The following is a 25,181-nucleotide window of genomic DNA, read 5'->3' on the forward strand; positions in this document are numbered from 1 at the left end:
AACTCTGTCCACATATTTATTCAAGTGACACCATCATAGGACCTAATCACATTAGCCATGCCATCAGGGGCTCATTCACCTGCACATCTACCAACATGAGATATGCCATCATGTGCCAGCAATGCCCTTCTGCCATGTACATTGGCCAAACCGGACAGTCTCTATGCAAAAGAATAAATGGACACAAATCTGACATCAGGAATCATAACATTCAAAAACCAGTAGGAGAACACTTCAACCTCTCTGGCCACTTAGTAAAAGACTTAAGGGTGGCAATTCTGCAACAGAAACACTTCAAAAACAGACTCCAACAGGAAACTGCTGAGCTTGAATTAATATGCAAACTAGATATCATTAACGTGGGTTTGAATAGAGACTGGGAGTGGCTGGGTCATTACATATATTGAATATATTTCCCCATGTTAAGTATCCTCACACCTTCTTGTAAGCTGTCTAAATGGACCATCTTGATTATCACTACAAAAGTTGTTCTCTCCTGCTGATAATAGCCCATCTTAATTAATTAGCCTCTTACAGTTTGTATGGCAACTTCCACCTTCTCTGTATGTACATATATATCTTCTTACTATATGTTCCATTCAATGCATCCGATGAAGTGGGTTGTAGCCCACAAAAGCTTATGCTCTAATAAATTTGTTAGTCTCCAAGGTGCCACAAGTACTTCTGTTTTTTTTGTAGATACAGACTAACGCGGCTGCTACCCTGAAACCTATAATTTAGTTTGTTCGTTGTTCTTAAAAATGTTTCTTTTTTGCACTGCAATTTTGATCAGTCTTTTAGTCACATTATGCCTTTAAAAAAATCCAAAGTTTTATTTACAAAAGTTGATTTCAAAAACAAAATATTTTTTAAAATGACAGAGAAAATTTAGGTTTCAGAGTAGCAGCTTTGTTAGTCTTTATCCGCAAAAAGAAAAGGAGTACTTGTGGCACCTTAGAAACTAACAAATTTATTTGAGCATAAGCTTTCGTGAGCTACAGCTCACTTCATTTCATTTTTAATTGTTTTTTTCCAAAAGATTACAGTATACACAAACAAAAAAAACCTGATTTTGCAGGAATTCCCATAAATTATGTATTTTTAACCAATTTGTCTCTTTATTGAAGGAGAAGGGGCAACTATGAAGTAGAAGTCTTGACTAATGGGTTCCACTTCTGTTGGGAGTCTATTATTATTGTTGCAATCCATTTATTTTAAATTGAAAATGTTCTCAATTCTTGATGGTTACCTATAATTGTTACATATTTTACAGCAATAATGAATTATGATTTTCCTTTAGAAGATAAGAGACAAATTCATGCTACAAGTTTTGGGTGTTTCAGACACCCTTGCATTTGGTTCGGACCAGCCATAAAGTGTTTGATCTAAATCCAAACTGTATTTGAGGGTTGCTCATATCCACAGTTTTGGCTCAGGCCCATCTCAAGTTTGTAGTAATATCAAATTAATAGATGTAAATAAGAACACCCTATTATGTTATGTCACGCTACAACACACATTAACATGCTACATTCTGCACTCTCACATGACAAATGCCAGGACTGACTAATTAGTTCTTAAAGATTTGCAAAACAACAAAAGCTATAATATCACCACCACAAAAAAACATTTAAAAAGTAAAATCAAGCCATTAAAGGACTTTTGAATTCACACAAAAATAATAATCATCAAATATGTATAAACACTTGAATTTGGTATTTTCGCATTGGAAGTCTTATTGTATGGAATACCTTTCCCTGAATCTCTGGTTCTTGATGTCTGGCTGGGAGACTGTTGCATTTCTATTTCCATTTAGGGAAAGGCATGGAAAGGACAGATGAAACAATGAAATCAGAAAATAAAATGATAAAGCAGAAACATGCATATATGAAGATGAAACAAAGAAATACATAAGTACTGACTGTTATTAATCTACTGAGCAGTTATGATAGTGCTAAAAGTACACAAAAATGCTACCTGTATAGACTCTTAATACCCTGCCAATAAGTTTAATTTTCATCTTATTCTCCATAATTTGAAATACCCTCAATTCAATATTAAAACAAAAACATTTCTCTATCAGGATTTGTACTTTACTACTGGAAATCTCTAGTCTCTCTAATTCCTGCCTCCTTGAACTCGTGATTCTAGTCTGTCACAAACTATTTTATTGTGTTTCTATAAGCACCCATTTCATGTACTGCAGGTATGTTTATTTTCACCATATACATGGAATGCAGGGAAAGCATCAATGCAGTACAATAAAGTTTGCCTGCTCGAGGGCCTAAATTCCCTTCACAAATACTGTGCTCGAAAGCTGCTGATGTGTCTGTGTCAGTAAGCTAAATCTGTGAGCTCCATAGTCCAGAGCTAGTGCAGGAGATCTTTGCACTGGGGATCCCATGCATAGGTCTCCGGCACTTTGGATCAGGGCACATTCTCCGGTTGTGACGTGGTTTGAGACCATTTCCCCATAGGCATGGTTAAGTATGTTTCTAATACTTGCTAATAAATTTGTAGCTTTAAGGCAGCTCACCTTAAAATAGTGTCTCTTATTTGTGCACACCTGAAATAATAAAAAGACCTACCTATTGTCCCAAATCTGGGCCTGGAGGGGATCCTCTTTACATATATTGGTCCATGACCCATGTGAAAATGGTGAGAGAATTCCTCCTACTCCAGACCCACAAGTGGGAAGAGTGAACAATATGTGGAGAGGTGTGGTGGGGACAGGGGCAGGACACACATTGACCTCCAACTCCACAGGAAATACTCTGAAAAAAGTAATTGATACTGGAGCTACATTAGTTTTCTGAGAATGCTCCATGCTGTGGAGAAAACTCCAGAGGTAGCCGTAAGCAGAAATCAGAATGAGTCAGCTATCCCAGAGCCAATACAGGGGCTCTGAACTTCCACACAAAAGACCCTATGACTCTGCTACAACCCCAAGGTCTATGCAAACCTGAGGGGAAACCATGGACTGAACTTCTCATGAGTGGGGAGGTGCAGGCAGATGAAATTTAGAAGAAACACCACCAGGTTCCCTCACAGACCTTTCTTCCCCATGCCTCTGCAGTGGGTTTTCCCACGGAAAGGGCAATCTGGCCAAGGTTAGTTACTAATTACTATAACTGCAGTTGCAGAAATAGCAGGGGAACATGAACATGCTATCTGGCAAGCACTATAAACATGATGGTCTTTCAAAGTTATATTTTTTCTTTGACAGAGCAGTGAATTTTGAATTTAGAATCTGGTAATTATCTTGTGACTAATCTACTTGACAGTCTTTTAAAGACTTTTTAAAAGAGACTAAATAGTTAAATAAGGAAAAAATAAGGGACATTAATAGGGCCCTACCAAATACACAGCCCTTTTGGTCAATTTCAGTCATAGGATTTTAAAAATCATAGATCCCAATTCCTGATTATTCTGGCTTTGCAACAGTGTGAATGATCCTGAATATGCAGAACAGGATCCATGCCTGTTTTCCCGTCACAATTGCCAGAGCTGCTCAGGAGCCCAAGAACTCAAATAAACTTCACATCTCCAGACAGCCCTTCTGCGTCTCCACAGGTCAGTGCCATCACACACCTGCACTAACCACTTCAGAGATGCAACGTTAGGAGAGAAGTGGTCCAGGGAGATTATTTAAGTGCCATCACAACCAAAGAAGAAAAAAGACACTTTGAGACCTGGGCTCAGTAAATTGGGGGGATAGCATGTTCTTCCCTGAGCCTTTTTCTCTCAGCTGTAATGTTTTTATTCAGGTATGTACAGTATGTGGCTACTAAGATAAGTCTTTACTCATGTTCTGTTTATCTGTAATAGCAATACCAGGTGGTTCCACAGATGACAATAATTGCCCAGGAGATGGAGGTGTTATTTGGCCCAATTGTTCATCCTTTCCTCCCAGCCAGTAGCTCCATTTTGGAACTATAAGATGGTACTGTTCTTTGAGTCACACAAACTACATGTGTGACTGTCAGCCACGAGACTGTCACTACAGGATCAGTAGGCATGTGCACTGCTTTTTGCTGTCAAACCCTCAAGGTGAGGAGCCGCATCACAGTCTTTTGGGAGGGAGCTACAATTTGATTTGTGGGTGGGTGGTATGCGGAGCCCGTAAACACAAGATTTAATTCTTCATGATACCAGCACACATAGCACTCCACATCCAGAATCAGGCAGGATCAAGGAATTCAGCTCTATGCCATTGAGCAGGCCTGGAACAGGATTTGGCCCTAAATTTGGTTTAGACTTTTGGGAAGGAAAGAGGAGAGTAAGGGTGAATCTGCTGTGTTTTGCTTTGCTCACATACTTCCTCAAAATTTTCAAAAATTGTGTGATTTACTGCTGATTTGAATGATATCGGCTCTGTCCACTTACCACATTATTACATTTACAGATTATGTATTAATATCATTAACAATATGAAATCTTAATTTAAAATAATAAACCTGAGTGATTTATATTGCTTGCACTTTACATGGAAAAGGGGGATTTCAAGGTGGTAAAATAAGTTTTGTTTATGGAATCTATTGTTAGTGCATGAGAGGCTTGTAGTTGTAGATTAGATTTTGTAAATTCCTTAATAAATTCTTTTGCCATATAAAGATATTTAATATAATTTCCTGATCATGTAACTATTCATACTTTGTGTTTCTACTCAGTGCATTACTTGACTAAATTAAACATTAGTTTACAAAATAATATGTAAAAATCAAAAACAAAGCAAAGCTTTGTCCAACAATGTACCTAATTATTTTAAAGGACATAATGTATTCACAAAAAATGTATTTTTGCTGTTTATGAGTTTGTTTACACAAAGCCATAATACTTTGGAATATCATAAAAAACCTCACAACAGCTTAGTTATGACAGAAACAGAAAACTGTGACCGAAGGTGACAAATAAAGGTTAACCCAGTCTTTCTATTTTAAACAGCCTACTTAAGGTTGCACATATATTATATACGCACACACAAATTCAGTGGAAGCCAAATATAGAGCCATGTGTTCTTATACTGAATTTATTTATCACTTCCTTACTGCAGAAAGAAGAAATCGCTTGACTTAATGTATGGATTAATCTGCAGTTTTCTGTAAGCGGATTCACCACATCAGAAGTGAATAGGTAGCAGGAAAAATTACTTGCCTGAACAAATATAATATTTCAGTTCCCATTTTTTTTTTAAACAGCAGTATTTTTTTGTATATATCCTAGTGAGATCTGGTGGGGAGGAGGCTGGAATCCTTTGGCAAGACAGATCACAACCAGCCACAGGAGATGCAACAAGAATCTGCTGAAATCCATAGCCAACTAACGAGAGAAGTACAAAACGTCCTAGGTTGGTCACTCTCTTTCCTTCGCTGGATGACTAAAAACAGTTTTAACAAGGCATGTGTGAGTAAAATAACTATTGACTCTTCATTTAATTGAATTTTTTTTAACAATCCTACCTTCTTTATCTGTAGCAGGTGCGCCCAAAGCAAAACCAACATCTCCAACCCTGTCTGGACTGCTAAACACCGACATGCCTTTTGTATTGTTTGGAGAAGGTTTTTCTACATTTTTCCAGTTGGCATACTCAGAAAGTTGTTTACTAAGACTACTCATAGAAAGAAAGAAAACACATTAGGGAAACAGTAATGTGACATTTAAATATATCATATTTACTGTAACAATAACATCCATTAATTATTCATGGTGAGGTCCAAAAGGATAATATACAATATTTCACTGTATTAGAGGTTATTGTTAAAATTTTAACTGTAAACTGTACCATTTTAAATATATATTTTAATAATCTAGATACCTAACCTGCAATCTGATCTGCATTGGCAGACCGTTAAACATGCATGGAGTTCCACTGATGTCAATGCAGCTCCTCAAATACAGATCAAATTGCAGGATAATAATCTTGGTGTGATGGGATTTTCTTGGTGTGAGATAAAAAATTTTCCAGCGCATGTAATTGACTTTTATTGGTATTTAGGTACTTTTGAAACCTTTAGGCAATTAAAGCATAAAGACTTTCTAATGTTTAAAAAAAAAAAAAGATCAAACAAACCTAAACTACTTATTTAGAAAGTATTAACAGGTTTGCAAGTCTTTTCCATGTAAATATCAGAAACAAAACAATAATCATTACAATAGTGAGCTTTTGTTTAAAGATATATTATACAGGAATATAGTTATCTGATATCTCTATTTAACAGGGTGTTACCATATTACATCATTACAACACCTATGACATGCTGTTCCTAGTGACTATTAAATTGAGTGAAATCTCTGATGACACATATTTAACAGACCAGGCATGTCTATCAAATCTTAATATTTGAAAAAAATTACAGGTGTGGTGGGGGTGTTATGCAGCTGAATGTACTTTGAGTATTGAATAAAAAGGTATACAAATATCTAAGTATCTATTTGTTCTCTATTTTGCTGGGTACATAATTGGTGTTAATTTTTCATAACAACCACCTCTCATATTTTTTGAGCATTCCTCTACGGTTGGACTATTTTTGTTTTTCCAAGGAGAGGCTATCAGTAGCCAAGCAGCTACTAGCAGATGAGACATTAATTCTTCATTTCCTTCAGTGTGATCATTTCCGCAAGAATCTCCAGGAGGACTACCAAAGTATCATTTGGTAATAAATATCCAACAATATGTGATATTTGCTTACAGATTGCGTTCCAGTACTCTCTAATGACTGGACATGTCCATGATATATACATAAAATCTTCTCTTTCACCATAATTTATCCAACATTATCCCAATTCAATCTCTCTATATTTTTTACCTGACTGGTGTGAGGTAACACTGAAACAGTAATTCAAAGGAAATTTCTTTCATTGTGCTTCCGACTGAGGTTACTGATCTTCTTTTGCAGATCAAACCCCATTCCTCTGTGGTAATTTGCCTACCCCGGTCCCTTTTCTAGTGTATTTTATATATATATATATATATACACTTTTTTTTTTTTAAGGAAAGCTGTCTGCAAAGATATAAATTAGGGCTGTCAATCACAGTTAACTCACATGATTAACTGAAAAAATAAATCGTGATTTAAAAAATTAATCGCGATTAATCACAGTTTTAATTGCATTGTTAAACAATAGAATACCAAATTTATTAAATATTTGCATGTTTTTCTACATTTTCAAATATATTGACTTCAATTACAACACAGAATACAAAGTGTACACTGCTCACTTTGTATTATTTTTATTTACAAATATTTGCACTGTAAAAATGATAAACAAAAGAAACCATACTTTTCAATTCACCTCATACAAGTGCCATAGTGCAATCTCTTTATCATGAAAGTGCAACTTACAAATGAAGGGGGTTTTTGGTTACATAACTGCACTCAAAAACAAACAATATAAAACTTTAGAGCCTACAAATCCACTGAGTCCTACTTCTCGTTCAGCCAATCGCTAAGACAAACAAGTTTGATTACATTTACAGGAGATAATGCTGCCCACTTCTTATTTACATTTTCACCAGAAAGTAAGAACAGGCATTCTCATGGGACTGTTGTAGCTGGCATTACAAGGTATTTACATGCCAGATATGTGAAACGTTCATAGGCCCCTTCATGCTTCGGTCACCATTCCAGAGCACATACTTCCGTGCTGATGACGGTCATTAAAAAAATAATGCATTAATTAAATTTGTGACTGAACTCTTCGGGGGAGAACTGTAGGTCCCCAGCTCTATTCTACCCGAATTCTGCCATATATTTCATAAAAAGAAAAGGAGTACTTGTGGCACCTTAGAGACTAACAAATTTATTAGAGCATAAGCTTTCGTGAGCTACAGCTCACTTCATCGGATGCAGTGAGCTGTAGCTCACGAAAGCTTATGCTCTAATAAATTTGTTAGTCTCTAAGGTGCCACAAGTACTCCTTTTCTTTTTGTGAATACAGACTAACACAGCTGCTACTCTGAAACCTGTCATATATTTCATGTTACAGTAGTTTCAGATGATGACTCAGCACATGTTCATTTTAAGAACACTTTCGCTGCAGATCTGACAAAACGCAAAGAAGGTACTAATGTGAGATTTCTAAAGACAGATACAGCACTCAACCCCAGGTTTAAAAATATGAAGTCTCTTTCGATATTCGTGAGGGACGAGGTATGGAGTATGCTTTCAGAAGTCTTAAAAGAGCAACACTCCGATGCGGAAACTATAGAACCCAAACCACTAAAAAAGAAAATCAACCTGCTGCTGGCGGCATATGACTCAGATGATGAAAATGAACATGTATCAGTCTGCACTGCCTTTGATTGTTATCGAACAGAACCTGTCATCAGCATGGACCCATGTCCTCTGGAACTGTGATTGAAGCATGAAGGCACATATGAATCTTTAGCCCATCTGGCTTGTAAACATCTTGTGACACCAGCTACAACAGGGCCATGAGAACACCTGTTCTCACTTTCAGGTGACACTGTGAACAAGAAGCTGGCAGCATTATCTCCTGAAAATGTAAACAAACTTGTTTGTCTGAGCGATTGGCTGAACAAGAAATAGGACTGAGTGGACTTTGTGACAGTTTGCTTCCCCATGCCTCCAGATGTGTTGGGATGCCACTGAGTCAGCCTATTTTGCCAGCCTGGGTCCCCTTTACCTGGTCTTGCTGGGCTAGGCTCACAAACCTCTTCCAGCCAAGCACACAGGCAGGACCACGCCCAGCTGCACAGAGAGACAGAGATCTGCTCTAGAAAGATTCAGCCTTAGGGACTTGCCTCAGCACTCTGGTGCCCACTCCCTTAATGGGGTACAAACCCAAAGGTTTTACGAAATTCGCCCTCTCCCTTAACGTGGAGGTAGATATGCACAACTGCTTCCCCCCACCCCATTAGAAATTACATAAACTGGGTTATATTATAAACAAGAAATAAGTTTATTAACTACAATAGGTGAATTTTAAGTGGTAAAGAGATAGCAAACTGAACAAAGCAGATTATCAAGCAAATAAAACAAAGCATACAAACTAAGTTTGATGCACTAAAGAAACTGGTTACAAATAGTAATTCCTCACCATACATATTGTCTTAGGTAGATTCCCTCACAGGCCACGTATCTTTCCAGTCTGGGTCAAGCAGTTCTATACACACACACACACACACACACACACACACACACACACACGTACGTTCCAATCCTTTTGTTTCTAGGTATTTTCAAGTATCTCTCTGGGTAGGGAGGCAGAGGAGAAATGAACTGAAGACTTTTATTGTTTTCCTCCCCCACCTTATATAGGATTTCCATAACGCAGGAATCCTTTGATTCCTCCATCTCCCAGGGGAAACGTTCAGCCGTCCAAGATGGAGTTTAGTATCAGGTGATCAGGTCACCTGATTCTGTAGTGTCACAGCGTCCATGAGTCAGTGGCAGTATGGAGCGTCCACAGGAAGGCCAAGCCTTTTCACAGTCCATTGTCCGCGCTGATGGGCCATCAGCCCTGTCTGGCTTTTCCATTGCTGTATCTGAAGTGTTAGCAGTGGGTGGCACCCAAAGTAGCATAGTTGATATACAAATACATAATCAATATTCCTAACTTCAGGTACAGAAATGATACAGGCATACAAATTGTATAATCACATTCAGTATATTATAACCTTTCCAATGATACCTTACAAGATCCATCTAGCATAAAGTACATCTCAGTTATATTCATATCATAAGCATATTTTGATAAAGAATATGGAGTGCAACGTCACAGACTTGTTGGCTCTGAAGTTTTACATTGTTTTATTTTTTAATGCAGGGTTTTTTTGGTACATAATTCTACATTTGTAAGTTCAAGTTCTATTAGAAAGAGATTGCACTCAGTACTTGTATTAGGTGAATTGAAAAATACTATTTCTTTTGGTTTTTACAGTGCAAATATTTGTAATAAAAAATATAAAGTGAGCACTTTACACTTTGTATTCTATGTTATAATTGACCACAGGATGACTATGAGCTGCCAGTGTGATATGGCCGTGAAAAAAACTAATGTGGTCTTGGGATGCATCAGGCAAGGTATTTCCAGTAGAGATAAGGAGGTGTTAGTACTGTTATACAAGGCACTGGTGAGACCTTATCTGGAATACTATGTACAGTTCTGGTCTCCCATGTTTAAGAAGGATGAATTCAAACTGGAACAGGTACAGAGAAGGGCTACTAGGATGACCCGAGGAATGGAAAACCTGTCTTATGAAAGGAGACTTAAGGAGCTTGGCTTGTTTAGCCTAACCAAAAGAAGGCTGAGGGGAGATATGATTGCTTTCTACAAATATATCAGAGGGATAAATACCAGAGAGGGATAGGAATTATTTAAGCTCAGTACCAATGTGGACACAAGAACAAATGGATATAAACTGGCCATCGGGAAGTTTAGACTTGAAATTAGACGAAGGTTTCTAACCATCAGAGGAGTGAAATTCTGGAACAGCCTTCCAAGGGAAGCAGTGGGAGCAAAAGACCTATCTGGCTTCAAGATTAAACTCAATAAGTTTATGGAGGAGATGGTATGATGGGATAACATGGTTTTGGCAATGAACTGATCTTTAACTATTCATGGTAAATAGGCTCAATGGCCTGTGATGGAATGTTAGATGAGATGGGATCGGAGTTACTACAGAGATTTCTTTCCTGGGTATCTGGCTGATGAATCTTGCCCACATGCTCAGGGTTCAACTGATCGCCATATTTGGGGTCGGAAAGGAATTTTCCTCTAGGGCAGGTTGGAAGAGGCCCTCGGGGTTTTTTGTCTTCCTCTGCAGCATGGGGCACAGGTCACTTGCTGGAGGATTCTCCGCACCTTGAAGTCTTTAAACCATGATTTGAGGACTTCAATAGCTCAGACATAGGTGAGAGGTTTATTGCAGGAGTGGGTGGGTGAGATTCGGTGGCCTGCAGTGTGCAGGAGGACAGACTAGATGATCAGAATGGTCCCTTCTGACCTTAATATCTGTGAATCTATTAATTTGAAAATGTAGAAAACATCCAAAAGTATTTAAATAAATGGTATTTTATTACTGTTTAATCGCGCGCTTAATTTTTTTAATCGCTTGACAGCCCTAATATAAATTAGTTATAATTTTTGTTTTGTTTTTTAATTGACCAGATGCCACTATCCTTGGCAAAATGTTCATTTTGACTGGGTTGTTCTTCCCAAAAAAGAAATTGCATGCTTCCGCCAGCACTCCAGATCTTTTCTCATTTGCTAAAATAGTGGTTTGACATTTAAATCTTGGAGCTCTTCTAGGCTGTTTGAGATCTAAATTTCTAGGTATCTTATATAACTTGTTGCTCATGTGTACCAAAATGTTTTCTAAAGGAATGACTTTTCAGAATTTGGCAAATTTTTAGCTAGCATTTCAGATTTGGCATAATTTACTTTAAATCCAGACGCTTTCCCAAAGTCATGGATTTCTTTAGAAACTAATTTAGGGAACTATTTGGTTTAGATAAAAAAAATAATATTGCATCATCTGCATATGAAGCTATTTTCTGATGTGTTCCTGCAAGTTTAATTCTTATAATGGATTTATTTATCCTTATTCTCTGTGCAAAAGGATCGACAGCCAGTGCAAAAGTAAAGGAAAAAAACAGAAATCCCTGTTTAATCCTTCTGTTCATCTGAAATGAGATTTAATCCCATTTTGTTGACATTTTGTAACAAATGTATGATCAGGAGGCTTAAAATGTAGTAATAATTTAGTCTCTGACATCTACACAGCAGAGATTTGTAAACCTGTTAAAACGTCAACAAATCTTTTTACTTCATTTAAAAAAAAAAACCTAAGTATTATCATCTCAATGCCCTGAGGAATTCCTAACTCTGAAATGGCAAGAAACCCTATAAAACACGGGGAACTGAGGTCAGTACCGGCAGTAAATTCTACCTGGAGCAGCCAGATACCCCAGGGATCTTACGAAGCCTGCAAGAGGCTCTAATAGGAGTAGATGATTAAATCTTTACGGACATATTTATTCTTTCCTAGGAAAACAGGAATTTCCATACTAGATCAGACCAGTGTTTCAGATCCCTTTCTTTGACAGTGGCCAGTTCTTGCAGACAACAGACAAGGATGGAATTGCCATCCTTAAGGAAATTTTCTTCCTAATACTCATCAGCTACTGGCTGGCTTATGTCCTGAAACATAACAATACAACCTTTTCAAAAATTTATCTTTTCTAATCTATGCATGTTCTCATTCACATCTAATCTTTTTTAACCTTACTAAGCTCTTGGCCTCAATGATCTACTGTAGCAATGAGTTCTACAGGTTAATTAGGTTAGTAGTTGAGGTTGAGAAGGAGAACTAACAGATGAAATCCAGATATAATGCTGAATGATTTAACTGCTCATTTCCTTGCTTTTTAGGTTTTGTATTGCACAATATGCAGTCTAGCAACTTAAATGCCAATTTAACAAAAAAAATTTGTGGGGGAATATCTCAAAAATGTTAAATAGATACATATCAATACTGTATGTTCGATCAACATGGAACTTTCAACTGTCTTTTGACAAGCTATCATGCCAAATTTGAAGACTAAATTCAATCTCTAAGGTGTAAAACAGAGGAATTCTTTTTCAAACTTGAAATTAAAATTTCAATACATCGTTGAACTATGGAGTTGCTACCAAGGACTCCATTATCAAATCTGTAGTTCTGACTTTAGAGTTTTGAAAGAGGTATAAACACTTACCCAGAGTATCCACTAATAAGAGCATAGTCCTCCGATGTCCATCCATTTATATCTTTATGGGAAACGTCAGCGCCGTACTGAAGGAGAACTTTTATTAAATTAAGCTCTCCTCCAGAGGCAGCAATCATGAGAGGTGTTCTAAAACAACCACAAGATGACATTTAACATATCAATTTATATGATCTTTCATCTTCATTTTTTAATCCCTAATTGTTCTCCAAACATAATGAATCTCTTTCTTCCTAGTGTAAGTTAAACAAAATCAAAACAAGACACCCAAAAAATTCAGACTCAAGCATAAACAGAAAAGAAAATAAACTACTGCACTCAGTCTTCTTACAAGTTAGTATAACACTAACAATACAGAAGGTATGTTTGAATTAGGGAATTTTTCAAAAAATTCTTACCTGTACTAACACTAATTCAAATCACCACTAGGCCTCCCACCAGTCTGGTATCACCAGTGGGAATTCTTTCCTAAAAGTCTCTTTATAGAAAAAGAATGGCTACAGAAGTCAGTGGAAGAGGACTTATTAGATGATGAACCCAAGATAAGAATGGTAGTTCAGTTTCCAGAAGTCACTATGAAACGAGTTTGCATACTTAGCTGTTTAATTAACAATATTTATAGCGTTCTCCCATACCCGTAATCAAGCAGATTGTAAGAATATTAAGGGGACATGTTATAGCCAAACCATTTTTGAATGTGCAATGAAACAGACATAGGAATTGAAATTTCACCAAGGAAAAATCCTTCTTCACTCATAGTCAATATGGCTTCCAAGTAGACTACTTTTTGACAAGGAACCAAGAAGCTCTTCTTTTTAATCACATAGACATACACTTCTTACATGGCATGTATTCTGCAAACTGCAGACTCCTTCTGTACTTATTACTGCACAGGCACAAATAAAATGGCAGTCAACCCACAGAAATATAATTTCTCAGAGAGGATTTACTCTCTTTTGCACTTGAAGTGAGATATAGTCAATCACAAGTCCGATGTTAGGGAGACCTGCCAGCAGCAAAATATACATGATTTTGCACTAGCAAATTAAATCCATATTGGGAAGATGATCACTTGTGAACTGTACGTGCTAGGATCTTTCCTTCTACTAAATCTTCATTAGGATACCACAACATGTATCAAGGGCACACACAGCAAGCTGTTAAAGAACGGAAGTTGCTGCAAGAATGAAGTCCTGCTCTCCTAGGCCTTACTATGCAGTAAAATAACTCCTAACCATCCAGAATTGGGGTTTCTTCTACTTGCTGGAAAAAGGAAGCATCGAAGGTAAGTGTCAATTAATCCCCTGATCAGAATTTGGTATAATCTGAATTTATTATTCATGCAATCACCTTCTGCTAAAAATAAACCTTGCTAGGCTAATTAATACAAAATTGGAGGATTAAATATTTTAAAATGTATTTGTAATGGTTATTCATGACCATGGTTATTCTCAAAAGTAGACATCTAGCAAGAATAGTCCAGATTTTGCTTAGATGGCATAGGTTTTCTTACAACACAGCACTTCCCTCATGCAGATTGCAGGCTTTAACGTACCTTTTTACACACATCTTTCTTTGATCTGTACTTTGTGAAGATCAGCTACACCCGAAGACCTGCCTCTGTATTACTTTTGTAGCATCCACAATTTGGGGCTACTGCTTATTTTGTAGATTAGTCAATAATAGTTTGACCTATACTTTACCTTTTAGACGTGTCTCTAGCATGTACATCGGCTCCTTTTCTAAGAAGAAACTCTACCATCTCTTGGTGATTTTCAGTTATAGCAATAGTAAGCGGTGTATACCCCTCCTATGGAATAAAGATAAATTATTTTTCCCGTAGATGTATTGTGCACATGCACACACTCCTACTTTCTATTTAAAATAAAAGTTAGATTTAATATGATTACTAACTAAAAAGAGACAACGTGGGTGAGGTAATATCTTTTCTTTCTGAAAGAAACAAGCTTTTGAGCTACAAAGAGCTCTTTGGTTTGTGAAAGAGACAACCTTCAGAAGAGATCTGTGTAGCTCAAAAGCCTGTCTCTTTCACCAACAGAAGTTGATCCAATAAAAGATATTATCTCACCCACCCTGTCTCTAATATCCTGGGACTAACACAGCTAAAACACCACTGCTAATAACTGAAGGATTTTTTAAAAAATAGAATGTTGCAATCATAAAACCTGCTAACACAACACTGTACACTGAAATAAAACAATATTTATCTATACAATACACATAGCACAAGCCAGAGTGGCACAAGATTCCCATACTGATCCACTAAAGTTCCTCATCCTTGATAGTAGGGTAAAGCTGGTAGGCAGGTTCACTTTCCAAGCTGATCTAATTCATATATGTGTGAGACTGCCAACAAAATAATAGTGGTAGGTTTTGTGATATGTACACTTTCCACTTAAAGCTTGACAGAGTCCAAAAATTAAATTTCACATATGCCATTGCACAGTAGTAACATAACACATTTGATCACTAAAATCTTATTCACAGTAGTGAAAAAAGTCTATTTTAAAATGTTGAATTCTGAGGAACTTTACACAGCACAGAAGCTACAAATCCTAAATTTCTATACTACTTTAGAATGTACTGACATCAGAATAGCAAGACACTAATATTTACATAATTTGATCATTTAGACAAGCATCCCTGTCCCAGCTCCAATCACCTATCGCTAACTTTGACCAAGTACTATATGATAGAATAATTAGTTTGCAAGTTGCTGCATATAACCTCATGCTCAGATATTTTATTTTATTTTTTTATTGCCAAATTCAGTTTACAGTATCTTGCTGAAGCTTGTATTTTCCTCAAGGACACCACAGACACAGAAACTAAGGAAAGATTCAGTTCTTATTTTGCAGTTTTGTAATTTCAAGATTTAATAGGTGCCCTCTTTTATTCAGAAGAGTAGTCAGCTTGTTTCCTTATTTACATGGCTATTACAGAGCTAAAACTCCATCAATTTCAATGGATTTACTCCAGAGTTACAACAGTTTAAATTAGAGTAGACAGTTGGTTCATGTTTAGAGTTCGTTGGACTATCGGAAAGATGTATATGTTCATTTTGTCTCTTTCCATTGGATATTAATAAAAACTCTAAAAATATTAAAAACACCTTTATTATATTATGATAGTACTCAAATGCCCCAACACTGGATGTTTTACAAACACAATGGTAGACATAATCCATGCTTCTGAAAATTACAACCTAGAATAAAACAAGACACAGCCAGTAATGAACAATGGGGTGGGGGGAATAACTATTACTGTATAGCAGTATAAAAATTAACAAGACCCCAGATTGATACTTCCATATAATTTAACTTTTTTTTGTTTTTGATTTTATTTTAAAAAATGATCATTTAAATTTTTTCTACCAAATCATAACACCTCGCGCCCATTTAACATTTCCCACGTCTATCCCCATAAAAGTGACCTGGACTTGCTTATTATGTTTATACTATTTGTTGGTCTAGCTAGAACATGGAAAAATGATCTGCAACTGCCTCTACACCAAACATACTTGTTTCCTTTCAAGAAAAGGAACTAACAAACTATCCCCACAACTCCTTTAGACAATGTACATAAAGCCCTATTTCCTCTGGAATGCCTTCGGCACTGAGGCTTAAGAGCTCTCCCATCCCCTCTACTACTGTCCAGGGCTAGGGATAGGTCCTTGCAGCATTCACATACCAGCGGAGGAAAAGGTTCTTTGATTAATATGCAGCATATACTTTGATAACTCTGCAATTCAGAATGGCAAAAAGGGCTACTAACAACAGTGCATAAATTACACCCTCTCCACTCTAACATCACCCTCACCAGACAGTCAATCTCCCACCCTCATAAAGCAGATTACAGTCTGGAACTGCTGATATCATCAAAGTTCCTGAGGTTGTAAAGACAGCACCTTTTAGCTGCTGAAAGAGGGGGGGGGGCTGCTGGGGCCATGTGCCCACAAGGATATGGCTCTGTGGAAGGACCACAAAAGTAGAGGTCTCAGTTGTTAGGCCATGTGTATACTGCAAACTTTCAGCAGCACAGCTACATCAGTTAGCGGTGTGATCCCAGACTTAAGTAACTTTGCAGGCAAAAGCTTCAAGTGTAGACACAGTTATACCAGCAGAACTGTGCTTTTGCCAGTACATCTTATTTCGCTCAAGGGGGGAAAAGAAGCACAACTTTGCTGGTATAATGTACATCCACACTAGCAGCCCTTTGTCAATATAGTGTAACAGCAAAGCTTTCCTAGCATGGTATTACTTCTTTACCCTGTTCCCTGGTGCTGCGGGGGGGGGGGGGGAGCAGGAGAGCTGGGCAGTCATGCATACCAGAGAGAGACACACACTGTCCTTCTTGCTTGCTTTGCAGCACTCTCGGTGTGGAAAGGCAGGGCTTTGGGGTGTTTCTAAAGAGGTAGGCATGGGGCAGTCTCTGTTCTCTCAGGCAGAGCAGAATGTAGCAGCCTATCTGCTTAGGGAATTGTTCCCATTGTTCTTAGTGAATTCCCCCAGGAGTATAAAACAGGTGTAAAAATTTTAAGGCTCCTTTACATTGCCAGAGTGGTATAAAGGAGCCTTATTGTAAAGGACAGTATGGCCCTATACATGCTTATGGTGCTTTTGTGATTAGAACTAGTATAAATTTTTGGACTGAAAAACTGATGAATTGTTTGCTACTGACCTTTTTCATGGTGGTCAGTAGCCAGTATAACTTGTGAGTTTGAGTCCCCAGCCCTCACTTTCTCTTCAGTTGCCTATGATTTAACACTGAGCATATGGCTGCATATATTTGTTGACTAATAACAAGAAGGGTGAATACTAGCTACATTACTAATACACGGGGATGGGGGGTTTGGTGATTTCTTCCAGTGCTCCCCACTCCCATTCTCCATCCATTGTATTGTAGTTTAAATAAATTGCTAAAATAATTGAAACCAGCTTGATTACATTCCATCATTTTGACAAAAAATATGCAGAATTTTAAAACATTGTGCACAGAATTTTTAATTATTTGGTGCAGAATTCCCCCAGGAGTAAAAGACATACTACTAGATGGAGATGGTAAAATTGTTAATAATGAGACAGAAAGCGTTCAATAAATATTTCTGTTCTATATTTGAAAAGAAGCAGGATGATGTATTTGTATCACATGAGGCTGATGAACTGCTTTCCAGTCCACCAGCAGGCACTAATAACTTGCACCCAAGAGTCCTAAAAGAGTTCACTCAGGAGATCTATGTCCCAGGAAAATTCCAGAAGACTGGGAGAGTACTAATGCTGTGCCAATATTCAGACAGTGGGTAACTATAAGCCAGTAAGCCTGACATCAATCCCCAACCAAAAAAAAAAAAATAAAGGAAATGCTTATATGGGATTCAGTTACTAAGGAATTAAAGAACAGGAATATAATTAATTCCAATCAACATGTTTTATGGAAAATAAATCTTGTCAAATTTCATTCTATGATGACATTATAAGTGTGATTGATCAAGACAAAGGGTTTGCAGCCACAGTTCAGTCTCCTTTGGCTGAAGATGCATATCCACAGTTAGTCTATTAGATTCCTAGTTTAGGAATACTCCTGGATTCCTCGCTGATGCTAAGCTCTCACATAGCAGCAGCTTTGAGTAATGCTTTCTGCGCTCTCCACATGGCTAGGAGATTCCATCCCATCCTAGCAGACAACGATTTGGCCTCAGTTATTCATACCTTTGTCACTCCTCAGCTGGACTATAACAACGAGATATACTGGGGCACAAAGACTTCAGCATTTTGAAAATTCCATCTAGTACAGAATGCTAGAGCGCACCTCCTCGGCAACAAAGGCTATCATGAAGACATCACAGCTCTCCTCTACTCTTTACGCTGGCTTCCCATAGAATTTCAAATCGAGTTTTAGATGTCAGCCTTATTTTCAGGGAGCTCAGTGGCCTAGACCAAGGATATCTAAAACATTTCCATCATTCCAAAACAAAGACATTGCTCAACAATTCTGATCCTCAAGCACAATGGAACTCTCTACAATAAGGGTAGAGCTTGTCTGTGTAGCAGACAGAACTCTCGGTGGGGCTAGTCCCACACTGTGGAATGAATTCCCCCAGGAACTAAGAACCATCACAAACCTCACCACTTTCTGCTCAAATTGCAAGGCTCATTTCTTTGATCTTGCCTTCTCTAACATAAACACATAGCAACAGGTATGTTTAATAAAAAACAAAACTTAAAAAACTGCCAAAACAAGACACTCTGCTGCTATCCCTGGGGAGGTGAGAAATCAAACACCATATGACAGACGTGTAGTCACATTGCTTAATGCACTACTAGAAGATGCTAGTGATGAGTGAAGTATAAGGACCTCTATGGAAGAGAATATAATATACTTTGACTTATTTCCACACAACATTCTGATTAAAGAATTAGAGCTATAACATATCAATTAAGCAGATATTAAATGGATTAAGAAATGATTAATTGACAGGTCTCAAACCATAGTTGTCAGTGGAAAGTCATCAATAAATATGGATGTTTTTAGTGGGGTTCTGCAAGGATGTAGACTATGCCCAATGCTACTCAACATTTTCACCAACGATAAGTAAATATAAAGACACTGCTGATAAAATTTGTGGATGACAAAGATTGGCAGAGAGGTAAATAGTGATGAGGACAGAGCAGTCCTACAAAGCAATCTGGATTCAAACAAAATACATTTTAATACATCTAAAAACAAAGAATTCAGACAACTTACCGAATGGGGGACTAAATCCCGGAAAGCAATGATTCTGAAAACGATTTAATGGTCACAGAATCAGAGAAATGTACAGCCTGAAGGGATCTTAAGAGGTCATCTAGTCCAGTCCCCGGCACAGGACCAAGTATATCTAAACCATCCCTGATGTGCTTTTCTAAGGGTACATCTACAGTACAAAATTATTTCAAAATTACTCTACTTGAATTTTTGGAAGCGATTTTATACATTCAGTCTTGTGTGTCCCCACTAAAGTGCATGAATTCGGCGGAGAGCGTCCACAGTAACGAGGCTAGCATTGAATGTCGGAGCGGTGCACTGTGGGTAGCTATCTCACAGTTCCTGCAGTCCCTGCCGCCCATTGGAATTCTGGGTTAAGCTCCCAGTACATGATGGGACAAAAACATTCTCGCGGGTGTTTCTGGGTGTGTGTCATCAGTCACTCCTCTCTCCGTGAAAGCTACGGCAGACAATTGTTTTGTGCCTTTTTGGCATACTGCTTTCAGCAGATGGTATAGTAGGGCGCATCACTTCTCTCCTGGTACTATGACTCCACCTCGCATTTCCTCTCATCTTTCTATGTCATCTCTATAAGTATCTACTCTTTCTCTTCCTCATCGACCGCTTCTGCTGCCAACTCTGCTCGGCCATCGTGAACTGAGCAGCACAGCTTCCGCCCCCACCTCTGCTCTCTCACTCTTGCCACACTACCGAGCTTCTCCATGTTGTCTGTCCTGGGCTCCCGCCTCTGTGAAAGCTACAGAAGGCAACCATTTCCTGCCTTTTTTCAGCTATCGTGAACCGAACAGCACCTCTTCTGCTGCCACTCTGCTCTCCTAAATTTCATGCCCTTTTTCCAGGATTACCCGTGCAGGTGCCATAGTGTGGCAAGCATGGAGCCCACTCAGATCTCCACTGCAGTTTTGACCATTGTAAATACCTCGCACATTATCCAGCAGTATGTGCAGTACCTGCAAAACCGGGCGAGGAAGTAATGACAGCGCTATTACTATACTGATGAGGACATGGACGCAGATGTTCCTAGAAGCACGGCATGTGGCAATTGGGAGATTGTGGTGGCGTTGGGCCAGGTTCATGCCGTGGAACGCTGATTTTGGGCCTGGGAAACAAGCACAGACTGGTGGGACAGCATAGTGTTGCAGGTATGGAATGATTCACAGTGGCTGCGAAACTTTCATATGCGTAGGGCCACTTCATGAAACTTTGTGACTTGCTGTCCCCTGCCCTGAAGCGCAAAGACACCAAAATGCGAGCAGCCATCACAGTTGAGAAGCAAGTAGCCATAGCCCTGTGGAAGCTTGCAACACCAAACAGCTACCTGTCAGTCGGGAATCAGTTTGGAGTGGGCAAATCTACTGCGGGGCTGCTGTGCTGCCAATAGCCAAAGCAATCATTGACCAGCTGCTCTCAAGGGTAGTGACTTTGGGAAATGTGCAGACCATTGTGGATGGCTTTAATGCGCAGGGGTTCCCTAACTGCGGCGGGGCAATAGACAGAACACATATCCCTATCTTGGCCCCAGAACAGCGGGGCGACCAGTATGTAAACCGCAAGTGGTACTTTTTAATGGTGCTGGAAGCACTGGTGGATCACAAGGGACGTTTCACCAACATCAACGTGGGACGGCCGGGAAGGGTATATGACGCTCGCATCTTCAGAAACTCTGATCTGTTTGAACAGCTGCAGGAAGGGACTAACTTCCCAGACCAGAAAATTACAGTTGAGGATGTTGAAATGCCTATAGGTATCCTCAAGGACCCAGCCTACCCCTTAATGCCATGGCTCATGAAGCCTACACAGGCACCCTGGACAGTAGTAAGGAGCATTTCAACTATACACTGAGCAAGTGTAGAATGGTGGTAGTATGTGCTTGTGGATATTTGAAAGCACGCTGGCGCAGTTTACTGATTCGGTTAGATCTCAGCACAACCAATATTCCAATTGTAATTGCTGTTTGTTGTGTGCCCCACAATATCTGTGAGAGTAAGGGGGAAACGTTTATGTGGTGGGATACGTTTATATGGGGTGGGAGGTTGAGACAACTCGCCTGGCAACTAATTTCACACAACCAGACAACAGGGCAATTAGAAGAACGCAGCAGGGCACGCTGCGCATCAGAGAAGCTTTGAAAGACAGTTTCATGACTGGCCAGGGTACAGCATGACAGTTGTGTTTGTTTCTCTTGAAGTTACCCACCCCCATATTTTTTATACATACATATATATACATACACACACACACACACACACACACACACACGAGAATGAAAGGAAATAAAGTCACAATTGTTTAAAAGCCATTCTTTATTAATTTGTTGCACAACACATTGAAAGAAATCAGAAGGTAGACCAGGGAGAAGGGGGGATTGGATTAGGGAGGTGGAGGAGGAGGGAAGGACAAATCCAGAAGCCAAATCAAAATTTCAGATATGACAGCTTTCTGCTGCTTGTGAAATCCTTTGGGGTTGAGCGTGTGGATCCCCATAGCCTCTCCCCCTGCTCCCGTGTTCATAGGCATCTGAGTGAGGCTATGGAACTTGGGGAGGAGGGAAGGCGGTTATACAGGGCCTGCAGCGGCAGTCTGTGGTCCTGCTGCCTTTCCCGCATTAGATCCACCATACAGCGGAGCATGTCAGTTTGCTCCCTCATGAGCTTGACCATAGCATCCTGCCTGCTCTCAACGCACGCGTCCCTCCTCTCTTCGTGTTCATTTAACACTTTACGGGACTCCGTAAAGTAGGTCAATTGTTTGCCTCCACATATTCAGCTGGGCCCTATCAGTGCAGGAGGACTGTATAAGCTTGGCAAATATGTTGTCCCAAGTTCTTTTTTTCCCCACCTTCTAATCTGGAACAGCCTCTGGGACGGAGTAGATAGGGGCCGCATTGAAACATTTGCACCTGTGGGAGGAGAAAAAAGGAGAGTAATATTTTAAGATACATTTTAGAGAACAAAGGAGACACTCTTTTTCAGTGAAACAGGCAATTCATAGTACACAGCACATGTTCTTTCCCTACAATGTCGCATTTTGCATCTTATACTGAAGTGCCTGCCACGTTGGTGTGAGTAAGCCATCACATGCGGCCGGGCAGCCGAATTCAGCTTATAGACAGCCATGGCAAGCCCTAGGGGAACGCAGCATTCTGCTTCTTCCGCATTCATTTCAATGCTTTCAAACTGCCGGGCCCCCTTTCCCAGAGCAGGCAATGCCTGGTGGGTTTGCCATATAAAAGGAGGACATGTGGGCTCTCTGGGATGATCACTTCATACAACGCTCCCCCACCCCGTGGCTCCAATGAGGCTCTGAGCAGGGATGAGCCCTTTAAACTAAACACTAACAGCCCAGCACAGCTGCGTTTCCCCCCACCCCCCACCGCATGGCTCCGATCAGGCTCTCACTCACCAGAAGTGCCTTCTCCAGGGTCATGGTCTGGGAGCCTGCTTTGGGAGTGGGGGAGGCTGTTGGCTCCAGCGTTAAGGCTAGTTCCTGGCTAGGATGGAAAACGGATTCCCCACTTGCCGCCTGTGCACTGTCCTCCTCCTCCTCTTCATCCTCCAAGCTCCATTCAACTCCCCCCTTGCAGGTGTCCACAGACAGTGGTGGGGTAGTGGTACCGTCACCTCCCATAACTGCATGCAACTCATGGTAGAAGCGGCATGTATGGGGCTGTGACCCAGAGCGCCCATTCGCCTTCCTGGCTTTTTGGTACACTTGCCTGAGCTCCTTGATTTTTGTACGACACTGCTCTGTGTCCCTGCAGTAGCCTCTTTCCATCATGGCCCTGGAGACTTTAGCATATGTATTTGCATTTCTTTTTTTGGAACACAGTTCTGCCATAATAGATTTGTCTCCCCAACATGCGATGAGATCCAGTACCTCCTGTTCAGAACATGCTGGAGCTTGTCTGCGAATCTGGGACTGCGTGGTCTCTTGTGATGGTGGACTGTGCTGATGGTCACCTGTGCTGATGGTGACCAAACAGAAAATGAAATATAAGTTCCTGGGGCTTTTCTGCCTACCTAGCTAGTGCATCGGAATTGAGTGTGTTGTCCGGAGCGGTCACAAGGGAACATTCTGAGATAGCTCCTGGAGGCCAATAACGTCCACAGTACCTGTAATCTGGAACTGCGATCTCGATTTTAGCGCTACTCCACTTGCCGAGGTGGAGTACAGAAATCGGATTAAAGAGCCCTTTAAATAGAAAAAACCGGTTTGGTCGTGTTGACGGAATCAGTTTTATTTTGAATTAACTTGGCTAATTCCGAAATAACCACGTACAGTAGACCAGGCCTAACTCACTCTTACAAACTTCCAATGATGGGGATTCCACAACCTCCCTTGATAACATATTCTAGTGCTTAGCTATCCTTATATTTAGAAAGTTTTCCTTAATATCTTACCTGAATCTCCCCTGCCATAGATTAAGCATTATATCTTGTCCTACCATAAGTGGACATGGAGAACAATTGATCACCATACTCTTTATTACAGTCCTTAACATATTTGAAGACTTTTCAGGTCCCTCCCCAGTCTTCTTTTCTCAAGGACTAAACAAACCCAGTGTTTTTAAACCTTTCCTCAGAGATTAGGTTTTTTAAACTTTTTATCATTTTTGTACCTCTCCTCTGGACTCTCTCCAATTTCTACACATCTTTTTGAAAGTGTGATGCCCAGAACTGGCCACACCACTCCATCTGAGGCCTCACCGGTGCCGAGTAGAGCTGAACTATTACCTCCCATATCTTACCTACAACACGCCTGTTAATGAAGCCCAGAATTACGTTTGCCTTTTTCGCCACTGCATGACACTATTGGCTCATATTGAATTTGTGATCTGCTCTAACCTGCACATCCTTTTCTGTAGTAGTGTCACCTACCCAGTTATTCCCCATTTGATCTTTTCTTCCTGTGATGAAGTGGGGAGTTTCCCTTCTTATGTTGTATGTGAGCCTATGTGAGTCTTACTGATTTGCATGAATGCTGTGTGCGCCTCAGTTTCCCTGTATATTGCACCAATGTCTAGGTGGGGCATAGCCCCCCCTTTGTAACCTGAGACCCAGGAGGGGGATGCGACCAGGTGATTCTTGGCCCGGGGAGCGAGACAAAGGCAGAAGGAGGAGAAATGGGAAGGGTAGAGGCCAGGCAGCTGGAAGTGAGTCAGTCTCAGCTGGCTTGGAGCGCAGGGGGAGGGCCAGACCCCTGGCTCTGGACTCCTTTCCCCACCCCCACCCCCAAGATGGCCTTGGCTGAAAGTCACTGATTTCTGTGCAAACAAGTTCTGGCCTACAATGTGTTCCTGTTGACTAATAAACCTTCTGTTTTACCGGCTGGCTGAGAGTCACATCTGACTGCAGAGTTGGGATGAAGAGCCCTCTGGCTTCCCCAGGAGCCCCGCTCGGATGGACTCACTGCGGGAAGCACACTGTGTGGAAGGGGATGCTGAATGTTCTGAGGTCAGACCCAGGAAGGTCAAAGCTGCGTACACTTCTTGCCCTGGAGACAGTATGCTCAGAGAGAGGAGACATGCTCCCCAAAGTCCTGACTGGCTTCGTATGGAGTAGTTCCAGAGCATTGAACTGGTGACTCCATGACACTTCGTAAGTGTAGTACTTTTGACTTGTCTTTACTGAATTTCATCTTGTTGATTTCAGACCAATTTTCCAG

The 25,181-nt window shown here is 39.9% G+C and overlaps 2 protein-coding genes across 32 annotated transcripts in view; both read right to left on the minus strand.

The window, feature by feature from the left end:
- Positions 1-25,181, minus strand: part of LOC119854023 (ankyrin repeat domain-containing protein 26-like) — a 187,900-nt gene that overhangs the window by 152,031 nt on the left and 10,688 nt on the right. For 18 of the 31 annotated variants that reach the window (XM_043495489.1, XM_043495554.1, XM_038397879.2 and 15 more), the window contains exons 4-7: positions 14,435-14,541; positions 12,723-12,860; positions 5,460-5,608; positions 1,752-1,802 (exon numbers count right to left, since the gene is read on the minus strand). In XM_043495489.1, coding sequence (XP_043351424.1) covers positions 1,752-1,802; positions 5,460-5,608; positions 12,723-12,860; positions 14,435-14,541 — 445 coding nt within the window. The remainder of the gene's footprint in view (positions 1-1,751; positions 1,803-5,459; positions 5,609-12,722; positions 12,861-14,434; positions 14,542-25,181) is intronic. The other 13 variants (XM_043495587.1, XM_043495497.1, XM_043495595.1 and 10 more) reach the window with 1 other exon arrangement.
- Positions 21,845-23,556, minus strand: LOC122456402 (trihelix transcription factor GTL2-like). Its single transcript, XM_043495619.1, has 2 exons — positions 22,920-23,556; positions 21,845-22,416 (listed from the first exon to the last, which is right to left on the minus strand). Exons 1-2 carry the CDS (start codon positions 23,352-23,354, stop codon positions 22,294-22,296), a joined length of 558 nt encoding a protein of 185 aa, XP_043351554.1. The 5' UTR covers positions 23,355-23,556; the 3' UTR covers positions 21,845-22,293.

The sequence above is a fragment of the Dermochelys coriacea genome, chromosome 1, assembly GCF_009764565.3.
Source record: "Dermochelys coriacea isolate rDerCor1 chromosome 1, rDerCor1.pri.v4, whole genome shotgun sequence".
Taxonomy (NCBI): domain Eukaryota; kingdom Metazoa; phylum Chordata; order Testudines; family Dermochelyidae; genus Dermochelys; species Dermochelys coriacea.